The sequence below is a fragment of the Chlamydotis macqueenii genome, chromosome 3 (assembly GCF_036417535.1).
Source record: "Chlamydotis macqueenii isolate bChlMac1 chromosome 3, bChlMac1.mat, whole genome shotgun sequence".
In the NCBI taxonomy this organism is placed as follows: domain Eukaryota; kingdom Metazoa; phylum Chordata; class Aves; order Otidiformes; family Otididae; genus Chlamydotis; species Chlamydotis macqueenii.
The window spans coordinates 121,976,010-121,988,911 of record NC_141558.1 but is presented as its reverse complement, the minus strand read 5'-3'; the positions used below and the strand labels follow the sequence as shown (position 1 = coordinate 121,988,911).

The 12,902-nt window shown below is 39.9% G+C and overlaps 1 protein-coding gene across 3 annotated transcripts in view; it reads left to right on the top strand.

Moving 5' to 3' along the window:
• PLCB1 (phospholipase C beta 1) overlaps positions 1–12,902 on the top strand; it is a 389,757-nt gene that overhangs the window by 311,891 nt on the left and 64,964 nt on the right. For all 3 annotated transcript variants that reach the window (XM_086743965.1, XM_086743966.1, XM_086743967.1), the window contains exons 24-29: positions 3,894–4,026; positions 4,858–4,911; positions 5,839–6,058; positions 9,545–9,725; positions 11,903–11,979; positions 12,070–12,159. In XM_086743965.1, coding sequence (XP_086600091.1) covers positions 3,894–4,026; positions 4,858–4,911; positions 5,839–6,058; positions 9,545–9,725; positions 11,903–11,979; positions 12,070–12,159 — 755 coding nt within the window. The remainder of the gene's footprint in view (positions 1–3,893; positions 4,027–4,857; positions 4,912–5,838; positions 6,059–9,544; positions 9,726–11,902; positions 11,980–12,069; positions 12,160–12,902) is intronic.

Sequence of the window (12,902 nt, the reverse complement as noted above, 5' to 3'; positions counted from 1 at the left end):
TGTACACACAATTTTTCTGTATAATTGGAGATGTTGGGCCTAAAAATGCGTGGATGTTATTTTGAGCATAATCAAGAGTACTGGCAGCTCAGCTTTTGTTTCTGATAAACTCTATGCACATGCAAATGTTCAGTGTCTCTGTTCCAGACACTGTCACTGGGACGTCTTCTAGCAACATTTGAAAATACCAACTTTGTCTTTTAAAGATTGCTTATGGCAGATGTTAGGCCCATCATGTGAATCAAAAGGCACTTGGTACAGGTTTCTAGCAAAGATGGAGAAATGTTTTATAATCCTAAACTGCCCTCAGCTCTGGCGCCCGTCTTCCTCAATTCTCAGATGCACAAAGCCTCACTGAACTAGATTTTGTAACCAAGAATACATTCCCAAGGCAGACCAGATGAGTGAAAGTCATTACAATTCAGTGGCCAACAACTTACTCTTTGTGCAGTGTCACAAGTTTGGCTGAATGAGGACACTGTGAAATGCTCAATGGTATCTTAGACATTTATCTAGGACGCTCCACACATGAGATTCTATTTTAATAGCAAAGTCTTTTTTTAACATAATCCTTTAAATACCTTGGAGGTCGTTTTTACTTTTGAAAAAGTACAGATTTTCCTGGTCTATACAGCTTATTTCTCAGTTAGAAAAATTCTGTCACAGAGTATCTTCTAAAGCAAATGGGAAGAAGGAAAAATTATTTGTAGCGCTCAGGTAGTGCTACTGTATGTCAAGGAGCTTGAAAGCTCGTAGGATAAAGGAGCTTGCTTTGGAGTAGCGGAGAAATATTTTGTAAAATAGAACTGTAATTGTAGTGGTGTGTTTACTAAAAATGTGTAACCATTCCAGTAGATGCAGTAGCAAGGGACAGGCACAAAATTGCTGCTTGAAGAGACAATCTAAGAACACCACTGTTACCTTCTATTTATAAACGCCCATTCTAGGTAAGATATTTGGCAGCTGGGCTGTGCTTGGAAGTCTTGAATTGCCTGCTCATGTTATGTGATGCTAACATTTTATTCATCAGTTGGCTGGGCTGACTCTTTTGTTCACATGAGAATCACATCGGTTAATCATTGCAAGTACCTTCGCTGGCAACACAGCGTGTTTGCCAGAAATGCACACGTAAGTGCACCTGGATTCAATTTTCCTATGTACAGTTTCAAATTTACACACTATAAATGTTCGTGTGCAAAGCTGTGCTGCCTCCCAGCACAGGTTCTGCCTCCCCTCACACGCATTTATTTATCTGAGCTGGGTTCTTGCAGCTGTCAGAGGAAAACTGAGAGTTTTTTTCTTTGCTACCTAGGAATTCAAACCGCATCTGCATAAGAAATTCCCCAGGCTTCTTGCAAAACAGTAATCAAAATAAGCTACCTAATAGTGAGTTGTTGTGAACAAATAAATTAGCCTTTTTTTAGGCTTCAGATTACACCACCTGTTAATTAGCAGTGGAATAACATAAACAAAGAATGCTGAAGAGCTGACAAAATTTACAGCATCTTTTCTGTGTTTATTTGCAACGTTCCCATCATGAGTGTAACATGAATTCCTACTTTTAACTTTCTGGTCAGTTCTTGCTTTCCAGCCTGGCCTTACACAGCTATTTTTTGCAGACTGGAAGCATTGTAATACCTGCAGTGTGGGTATTTATGAGCGTACAGGCAGCGAAGCTTGCCTTCTCTTCCTCTACCTGGTGTCTGTTCCAGGCAGGAGGAATAAACCATAGAAATTTGCAGCTGGGATTTCCTTGGGCTGAATTAATCCCAGCCTAAACTAGCTTGGTGTAACTGGTTTGTACGTTGTAATGATCACATCGAGTGGAAATTAAATTGATCTGACACTTCTCAGGAGACCTTCTTTACACTTGCTTGTGGTTTGCCAAGGAGGATAGAGGCAGAGTTAAGAACTGCTCGCCTCATCTAACAGTGCAGCACAGATACGCTCAATGCCAGAGATCTCCCAGTCCCAATATATTGCAGCTCCTTTTCTCTGTAAAAATAAAAATAGACCATATATATAAGTACCTGTGTGCCTATGCATCTTTCTACTTGGTAAACATACAGTCTTGCAAAAGGCATGGCAACATGTGGAATATAAACCATTTTCTGTGAATATTAAAACTATAAATTATAAGACTGGATTACATCATGGTTTTTTTTTAAAAAAAAAGTCTAAAATATTCTCCACTAAGGGAAAATCATGTTTACTTTAGCATTCTGTGTGATGAATTATGAGAAGAGAAAGTGCTTTTTAATGAGATTAGATTGCTTGATGCAGTGAAAATTACTCTTTATTCTCTTCCTGCTGCTGTCTCACATTTCTGCTTTGGTTTCTGAAAACAGATGTTTTATGTCCCAAACTGATATATTAATAGTTTCTGAACAAGCTGCGATGCAGGATTTTGCACCACATCCCAACCTAGTCCCCCCAAAATAAGATAATACCCACTTTCCCACCCAGTGACTTTTGGGGCACAGTGTTAGGAATTCTGGATTTATTTGTATTAAATATTGATGACCTATATAGCAAACATTGTTTTTATTAAACTAATGAATTGGATCCTGTGAGGAGCATATTTTAAGAAGAATTGAGGGGATAACCCTGTCTCTGTGTGTTGGTCACAGCGACAGGTTTTCCCAGTCACATTGTTCTGCTGTCATAAATGTTGGCTAGATCATGTTTTTCCTTATTTTATTGCCGTCATTCCTGCTTGATATAAATGGAATTGTTGGCATTGGTTTTCAATTGCATCATGTTTCTGACTACAGTATTTCTCTCCTATAATTTTGGTAGAAATAGGCTGTTGAGACAGAAATCCCTTTGCAATACCCAGTATGTTGTCAGGGCCAGGATGAAGGAAATCAGCAGCAGGAGCAGCACAAACCAGTTCGATCAAAATGTATTTTGCCTCTGTTGATGCAGTGCAGGCTGATATTTTGCTAATGTGGAGTAATTGAGGGGAAAAAAACCCCAACAACTGTGGCATCCTGCCTCTGGATGTAATGTGATTGCCGTCAAAAAGTGAAAGGGAAGCAGCTGAAGGAACAAATCCAAATTTACCCTGAGACACCGTGGCAACTGGCCCCTTGCAGAGACAGCAGGAAGGGGGGCTTGGCCACTGTGAAATAAAAATTGTTTTGAATGACCTTCTGCATGCTGGGTGCTTGCTTAAAATCTGATGGTCACAAGGAAAATTATAAGATGTTCAATGGATAGTGCAACATACGCTGTAAGCCTGAGCCTTTGGGAAACTGGAGAGAAATAAAAGATTGTGGAAAATGCTCAAATATTTGGATACCACAGATGTATTTATGCAGCAGGATGGAGATACTGTTTACATATTTTCCTTGGAGTGTAATTACAAGAATGTAAGATCTTGGGAATCAGAAGTATGTCTCTGTTCTGTAAGAACAGTGAAGAATGAGAATGCTGTGTGTATATATGAAATTTAAAAGTAATTTTGTGTACACGTTTTGTTGACAGCGGGGATTTGAGTAGCATTTTCATGCCAGCTTCTACATTGTTTCTAGAAAGGTTTTATGGCAGAGAACAATGCTTTTCAATAAAATACAGATTTCACATCTGGTGCAGCTAATATATACTGTACTGAAAAGCCTCCCTGATGAGTTATATCCACTTAAAATAAAAATACTGTTTCAGAATAATACACGCTCTATTTCTCCTTGAAATTTACCCTGAACGAATGAACCACCTGGGTTGCCATGGCTCTTAAGGATATCTTTTACATTTTGTTTTCTTTTAGAATGATTTATATCTAACATTTACAGAATTCTACATTTTAAAAAAGAGGCTAAACTAGACCTGCAAATAAATAATTTCAAGTCTGTTAGTTGGGAAGAGTAATGTAAATCCTTCTCTGTTTTCAGATTGACCATGGAGACGCACCATCCGAAGCAAACAACGAACCTAGGCCAACACCAGCAGAAAACGGAGTAAATTACACTGCCTCTCTTACACCGAAACCAGCAACTCAGGTTGTCCACAGCCAACCAGCACCAGGTAAGAAAAAAAAGGGGAAAACAAAAGCATCCTATCTTTTAAAAATAAATCTGGATAATAATTTTTAGAAAGAAAAAAGAGAAGAGGTTGTGCTTGGTTTGTTTATATAAAATAGGTAGAAATTTTCCTTCTACTTTAGTATGGTGTCAGGGCCAGTCGTCTTCAAATATACAAACATCTTCTATTTAAGAGTTGCTTTTGTGGTAGACATGAAGTTCGTTACAAGCAAGAAAAATGCTGTGTTTTTTTGTTGTTGTTGCAAGTGCAAGACTCTCTTTAAATTATTTTTACAAATACGTCTAGTTTATGCATGTAGTTACATTTTATTCCACACACGAAATAGAGTCTTAGATATTTTGTATTGACATATCTCCTGTAACAAATGCGTGTTAAACCACAGTGTTTATAATTTTATGACTGCAGTCTTCATAGGGGAGATCTGACTGACTTCCAAGGAGCTGGGTTCATCTGGTGTAGAGAAATTTGGCACTGACATCACAATATAGGGCAGTCGTACTAACCGCCAGCCTAATACCGCTTCAGTGACTCCTATGAGTGGTATCAGTGAGTTCAGGAACATCCTCCTCATCAGTAAAACAAAAAAGCTCCGGTGGCTTTGGGGAAGGTTACCTTGTTGTGTCGGTTCACAGGATCAGTGTTGTTTTCCAACAGTTCTGCTCAAGAGATGTGTTTTCTGAAATGATTAATATTTATTAATCATATGTGATCATATGTCCTGTGTCACCCACCATGTTTTAATACGCAATCAAGCAGCACAATACTGGCTGTTGCTTTAACGGAATTAGAACTGGTCATCTCTTTTACCTCTAGGTTCGGTGAAAGCACCTGCAAAGACAGAAGATCTTATTCAGAGTGTCCTCACAGGTAATAAATATACAGTTTACACTGCATGAACAATCCACATTTTTGTCAAGAGAAACGTGTTTTTATACGCCATCTGGCTTAGACATTTCTTTGAGTGGTTAGGACTGCAGTAACTCATAGAAAATGTACATACCATGTTTTCTTCCTCAGCTTTGACGTTATTAAATGTTTGAGCACGTGTTTCATGAGATCAGCACTGGGTGCCAACAGGGAATTTTTAAAAAATATCCCATTTTTATAGTTTCACAAGCACAACTTTACCATCTAGTGCAGACAAAAGGCCAACATTATTATGAGAACAGAAGCTAAATTTGCTCTGAATATTGTGAATGGTAGTGAAACCATATTATCTCCATTATCCTTGCAGTGCTCCCACTGCTCCTACCAAAGTGAAATTACCATTACATCAAGCAAACTGGTCTGTCAGATAGCGCCCTACTGTTGGGAGTCATGTCCTCCAGCTTGAGTTAAGAGTTTAGATTCCAGATCTCGTAGCTCAGTTTATTTTATAGTCGTTCTCCTCCATTAGAACGCACTCCACGTCCAAATGTTGTGTAGGCCTACTTCTAGGTGTACAAAAATGATCTGTGGTCATATTTATGTAAGGTCATGTTTTTATATATTGTGCTGGTGGGAGTCTTTTTTTGTCTGAAAGGGGTTGAGGGATGAAAGTAGGTGGTTTTTATTTTGCTACACGCTTTCATCTCACTTCTTACTCTTACAGCAATTAAATTTGCCACAGAATGTTCAGTTTGCTTAGCTTATTTCCAGATAAGTCTGCTCAGTTAGTTTAAGCTAGCACATTTCACTCACCAGCAGTAAACAAACACACTTTGTTTCATTACTGCTAGTGGCAATTCCTGGGTTCTGAGACTGAAATTGTACTTTATTAGAAAATTGAAGGGGCTTTTGTTGTTGTCATTGTAGAAGTGGAAGCACAGACTATTGAGGAGCTAAAACAGCAGAAGTCTTTTGTTAAGCTTCAGAAGAAGCACTACAAGGAAATGAAGGACCTTGTAAAGAGGCACCACAAGAAAACCACCGACCTTATCAAGGAGCACACCGCAAAGTATAATGAGATCCAAAATGACTACCTGCGACGAAGAGCGGTTCTAGAAAAAACAGCAAAAAGAGACAGTAAGAAAAGGTATGTTGAATGTAGCTTTCCTGTTCTTGGTATTGGAGATCTTTACTCTTTTACTTCTTTTATAGCAGACAATTAATATGGAGGTGACATTAAAGCGCAGAAAAAACCTGAAAGCCACAAGATTCCTAGGTAGAATGAAGTCAGGGCCTTCTATATGGAAGTAATCAGAAAAAGCACATCTCCATGATGTACTGCTGCTCTGCTAGAAGCCAGATAAGTTGTTCACCATGTTATACCTCTTTCCCTGTAAACGAGGGCACACAATATTTATCTTGGGACTTTCCCTAGACTGCTGGTATGGATAGGTGACTCAGCTGTACTGGCAACAACAGCCAGTGGTTAGGCAGTGAGCTTAATCACAAACTGGGAGAGGGGACATCCCCTACATACTGGGCCAGTTCAGGAACCAGACTGCAGCATGATGGAACCCAAACCTGTCTGGATGAAGTATTTTACTTTCCTGCTCAGATCAACTGCAGCACATTTTGTCAGAGCACCCTATCTTCTCCCATGCCGACCTCCTTCACAAGAAGGAGTATCAGTTCCATGGAAACTTCTGCCCCGCACTTGATAATAATAAAACTGTGTAATGCAGCTCCTTTTTCAAGCAAGAAGTTTTTGCAGCCAGCACGCATGGTTGCCCTGCCCATATTAAGCAACTGGTTTACTCTGGGCCACCACAGCCTGCTGTCTGGTGGTGGAGGAGACCCAAGTGTCAAAACAGGAACAAAACTTGGTCCTCTTTTATGCTATTTCTGGGTAAAAACAGGTATTCTGAGTTTGGGATTGAAGAGCATTATCTCCAAGTTGGAGCCCTGGAAAAAAAAAAAAACATGCCTAGAGTAAAGATGAATTCATAACTCCTGACAAAACGTGTACACACGTAGGTACAATCAGTGTCTGACACTGTTATAATTGAATGATAATCAGGTAGGGGTACCCTCCTAAATTTTTATTTCTCCCATTCATTCTCATTCTTCATTTGTGCAGCGTTCTCATTTTAACAGAATTTATTTTTTTAAGTAATTAGATAGGTACAAAAGTCCTGTAACTTTCACATAAAATTGATACAGCTGCAGTTCTTAAATACGAAGGCACTGAATAAACATTAATAAAAATTAGTTGCTAGTTTTTGGTAGGAGGTCATCAGAGAAAAAGGCTGCGAGCGTGCTCTGGCTGCTAAGCTTGTTGATCGTACCTCTCACTGTAGGTGGCTGGGATTCAGGCCATAACTTGTTCCTAGGAAGGAGCTTATTAATTTATCCCAGTCTGATGACAGAATGTCACTGGGCTTAATAAGAGCGTAACACTCATAATATAGCTATGTTCAGCTGGCCTCAACTGTTGCCAGTTTTTAGGCTTGTGGATTCTACACTTGAGTTTAACAAACTCCCTTAATGACTGGCTCTCAACGGCACACAGCGTTAGTGTACCCGCTGTGTTTTCCATCACCAGTGTGTGCAATGGATAATGGCAGAAAAAACAAAGTCATGTTTCTTTTCTCTAGCATGTTCTATTCAAAGTTAAGCAGAAAAGCAAACTGAATAAATAAAATTACTCATTTCTCTTTGAGTAAAAAGGATTTTGGATTTGTATTTCATTATGATCTGACTATAAATCGTTCATTATATCAGGCAATGAGACCCTGCGGTCTGTTATGTGGAGCTGTCACAGTCATTTCAGAGATGTGAGGTTTCTTGTGCATATTTAAAAGGCCAGAATATATTTTTAGGGATTTTCAAACTTGCAAGTCTGTATTTTCTCAAGCAGAAGACTTCTAATATAATGCTATATCCCAAGAAAAAAGGCGATTTTTGTCATTTTAAGTTATTACTGAAGCTGTTTGCCTGTAACTGCAAAGTATAAATCACCACTTCATCAGGAGTCTCTGTATCAAGTTGCCATACAAATGTGTTGTCTCTGGTGAGAAGCAATCCATGTTTCACACCCTTGTCTAAAATTGGGCCAAGATCCAGTAAAGCCATTGTCTGTAGGAAGTTTGAAGTATTCATTTATACACATGCACAAGTGGAGGTTTTTGCTGGTAGTGTTTTGAAGTTTCTTTAATGATCATGTCCCTTAAAATGCAGACTTAATATTTTAGCCAGTGTTTAGAAACAGCCCTTATGTCTTTTTTCCCAAAAATACAAGAGAAATGTGAGCTTGAAAATATATAGTGTAATAGCATAATATGCTGACTTTAATATTCATTAATGATGTCCTCTGGCTCTAAATTATCCTCACCCATCACACTGACAGCACTTAACCTCTTAGCAGAATACTCAAGTACAACCAAAGTACAAGAAATGAAGGGAGGCTACCTTGGGGTTTGTATCCTCAGGCTGATGAAAGCAGCTTCACGTTATTTCAGTGGAAGTAACTCATTGACAGCCGCTGCCAGCTCAAACCTGGGAGAGAGAAGAGAGGCAGCCAGTGTAGCAAGTTCTCTGCATTGTAATCTCTGCAAATTTCTGAGTAGCAAGCTCATTTTTCTCAGTGTCAGCCCTCTGGTCAAGGTTTTGCTGGTTTGTCCATCTCATGCACTGTTCAGAGGTTTCCCAGGCAACTGATTTAACACCTGAGTACAGCAGTAAACACGGCAGCAGAGGAGGGACACGACATAATCTGCTTTTTTTTTTTAAAGGTTTTTCTTGGGTTTAGTTTAGTGCTGGCCTGAGAGTGATGCTGCTTTTGCTGCTTACTTTTTCCTTGAGCACTTTAGTGTCATCATGTCTCCTTTCATAATTACATCTATCTTCCCTGCTGGCTTAACAAAGGAAAAAAAAAACCAAAACTGTTCCCTCGTGTTGCTTTTTAGCTTCCTCATTATATTTTTCCTTTGCTCCTCTATGCTGCCTTTCTGAGGTTTACTCCCCACTGGGGTGTTAACTTTCCTCCTCAAATCAGCAATCCATAGAGCAGTTCCCTCTGTATGTGCTATGCATGGCATTTCCTGAAGGGGGAAGAAAATACCAAATAAAGGGATGTTCCTCCCGTTTGAAACATTTTATAAATGCAGACGTAAAGTTATGCTCTTAAATTTATTGCTAAGTGTGTGCAAGAATGATAGTTTTTGAAATACTTAGCATTCACCTTCTCTGCTGAGGACTGTGCAGCTTTGAAGTTCAAGCTACGTGTCTGGAAGTGGAGAAACAAGTTCCATGGGCATCTGTTTAGGGGAAATACTGGCAGTTGCATTTGTAGATCATTTATACTAAGTCCAGTGCACACCACTGGGTTAGTAAAGTGAGGTTTTAAAGCAATAACCATCCCATTAAAACTGTTAACGTTATTTTTTTCCCCTGAAATATTAAATTATTTTGCTTAGTAGAGCTAAAAACATCTTCTAGCCCTGTATATGGTGCTGAGAAACGTCTTAATGGGCTACATATAACCAGCTGCCTTAAAAATAGGGTTTTAATGTGGGGCAGAGCGTGCATGCCTGGTGACTTACACCTTGGTGGTGATGTGTGCGTGTCTTTGCAGATCTGAAGCAGGCAGCCCAGACCACAGTTCTTCGACTATTGAACAGGAATTAGCCGCGCTGGACTCTGAAATGACCCAGAAGCTAGTCGAGCTGAAGGAGAAGCAGCAGCAGCAGCTGCTAAATCTGCGACAGGAGCAGTATTACAGTGAAAAGTATCAGAAACGAGAGCACATTAAGCTGGTACGTTTGTTACGCGCACGCTTTTCTTTAGCGCTCTCAGGGGTGAGTAATGAAAGCAGCACGGCGTTATAACCAAACGGGGCTTCCTCGGGCTTGGAGTCCATTTCAGAGCTCAATTTCCCTGTGGTCTGCTGCAACGTCAAGGGGTTGTTGTGTCACTTTGTCACTAACATTTCTAACTCGGAAGGCTTTGGATGGAAGGCAGAAAGGCAGCAGGGTTATTTCTACTGCTAACTTGGAGAGTCCTTTCCTCTAGTTACCTAAGTTTACTGCAGCTTTTGAATGATATTCTGATTTTGTTCTGCCACTTTTTTAAACGTACAACACCCAAGGAGGCAGGATTAGCTGGAAAATAAAATGAAACACCATCAAAATAAATAAATGAAAATAGATTCAAACATTCCCCAGGGCAGAGTTGTGCCAAATAGTGTTCCTGTTGCAGATGAGTGCTTTAAGGGGATGCAGGACATAATCTGTATATGGTGAAGAAATAGTTTGCGTCCGTCAGTCCAAGCCAGCTTGTGTTTTTACAGCTGGAGTTTGGCTGACAACTACAGCAGGATCATAGGCTCTCTGAAATAGAGGAGCTTGGGCAGATGGCAGCTGATGCTGATGGATATTCTCAGGCAGAACAGAACATTTTTTAAAGGTGTTATGGGAGTGCAAACTGTTTCTCAACTCCAGACAATCCTCTCTCTCAATTTATTTTTTATATTATATGATGGTTTGCCTCATTACTGTAGGGTGAAGTGATTTATCTGCTCTGCCCTGCTGTCCAAAAAGAGCAGGTCAGAGGAGCTATATGCATCGATGTCGCTCAGCAAGGCCTTTTCACACATTTGGTCCCGTGGATCCTAGCATGGATCTGTCGTTCCCAAGTGGTGCCCTGTTTTATCACCAGTTGCATGCGAATCACAGCTATTCCAGTTTGGGTGCACAGATGCAGTTACTTGTGCCGCAGGGAGAGAACCCACATTCAAGTGACAGTTGTTGGCTGCATCTCAAGGATTTTAATTTTTATGAAAACAAACCATTTTGGACCCACGTAGTTAGGCTTATGTTGTAAGCTAGATCGTTTCTCATTTCAGAATGGGAAATGGCATTTCTCAAAGCAAAGTTACACTTCCAGCTTTTCCCAGTTAGGCAGTGTCAGGATAAATTCATATTTTGGCACAGAACTTTCAGACAGTTTTCCCTCTGAGCTGTGCAGGAGTTAATATTCTGATTAAAATCTGTGTTACAGCCAAGAGATTCTTTCTGTTGTCTCTCTTTTAGAGGAGAGCCTATTGTCAGTATCTTTCTTCTTTTATCTAAGAAATGAAAAGCTGGATCAGACTAGCTAGGCATTATTATACATTCTCTGGTTCATCATCCCGAGAGGATTAATTTACAGAATCAGATTTAAACTAGAGGGAGGATCAAACCAAATTGGTCCCATTTCCCACTTTAGTTCACCACTCCTTGAACTTGCACGCAAGCCCTGTCCCTGCGTCCTCTCCCGTCAGCGTCGCCTCCACAAGCATGGGCTTTGTTAGCAGTTTCAGCGAGAATGAGACTGGTCCCAGCACTGCACAGCAGATTTCAAACTACGACTCAGATTTTTTGAATCCAGTATTCTGTGATCAAATTGTAGGCTATGCTTACTTACGCTTAGTGTTCTTAGCTATCGTGTATGAATTTTCAATACCCACCTGACCACCCTGAAATCCAAGCTGTTCCGTGTAATAATGCAAGAGGAATGTTTTCAGCACTCACAGAGAACCTTGAATATTCAGTCATACAGGGATTCAATTTGTAATTTCTGTTGCATAAATTCAGTTTGTGACCATTTATGGATTATCACAGGCATTTTAATTCCTAGCACAAGTAAAATCTGCAAAATATATTTTGATTTTACGTTTAATATTCTGAGACTGTATCACCTTAGTGTACAGAGAAGTAGTTTCTGTGTAAGTTGGACGTACACGAGTCTGACTGGACTTTGCAAGTTAAGAATGCATTTACTTTTTTTTTAATTTTATATAAGAATGTTTACTGGCTTTTGATGGTTGGTAAATAATCAGGGAATGATGTAACACTTTCACATCTGCTACAGACTTTTGAGGAAACACAGATGCACATATGATGTTTAGCTGAAAATACATATTTTTGTTTCTTGGGATTTATTTTTTTTTTAGCTTATTCAGAAGTTGACAGATGTTGCAGAGGAGTGTCAGAACAGCCAGCTAAAGAAACTGAAAGAAACGTGTGAAAAGTAAGGTGCTATTCCCCTTATAATTGATTACTTCTCCATGTGGGTTTTGTTAGATGCATTTTGAACTTGCCTTTGTTTTTTATGCTTTAGAGAAAAGAAAGAATTGAAGAAAAAAATGGACAAGAAGCGGCAGGAGAAGATCACAGAAGCAAAATCCAAGGATAAAAATCAAATGGAAGAGTAAGTGTATTCCGGGATCCATACCCTTTATGTTACCAGGAGACACAAGATTTTTCACAACTGGAAAATCAAAGAAAGGTCTTAACCCTCAATGCAGGGCAGCTTTTAGTCAGACTGTCATATCTCACCAGAGCAGTGGAGTCCGCCTTACTTCTGCTGATACTAATTTAATTTCCTGGGACTAATCTAATCTCCTGTCCTGCGATCATGGAGAGTCTGGGTCAGCTGCAAAGGTGCTGATGTGTGGTATGGGGGCATGATGGCGCGGTTCACCGAGATGCTGTTAATCCAGACGCTATTTCTCGGAGTATAAATAGACTTGGTGGCTTCAGTTCCTGTAGGGTTTGATTTTTCACCTTAACGCCGCTTTTTATTTTGGGGTTATCTTTTCTTTTTAGTTCTGTTAAAGCTGCTCTACCAGAAGAAATAGCAGCGACCCACTGGCAGGTTTGCTCTACTTTTGTGATAAATTCCCCTCAGATGCTGTGCTACTGGTTCTCCTCCAGTGACAGCGTTATGCAGTGTGCAGTCACTTCGCGAGGAAGAGGGAGGGAGGGCTGAGCTCTGAGGGTGCAGCTTCTGTGAACGGAGACAGGAATATTAATTTCATTTATGCACCACCAGACAATGCAAACTGTAGTTGTGAAAGTTGATTATATTCTTCCCAAGGGCACAGTCTCGAGGTTTGTTTGTCCTCCTTCATTTGTTTTGGCAAGCAGCTCAGAAAAATGGAACATTTTAAT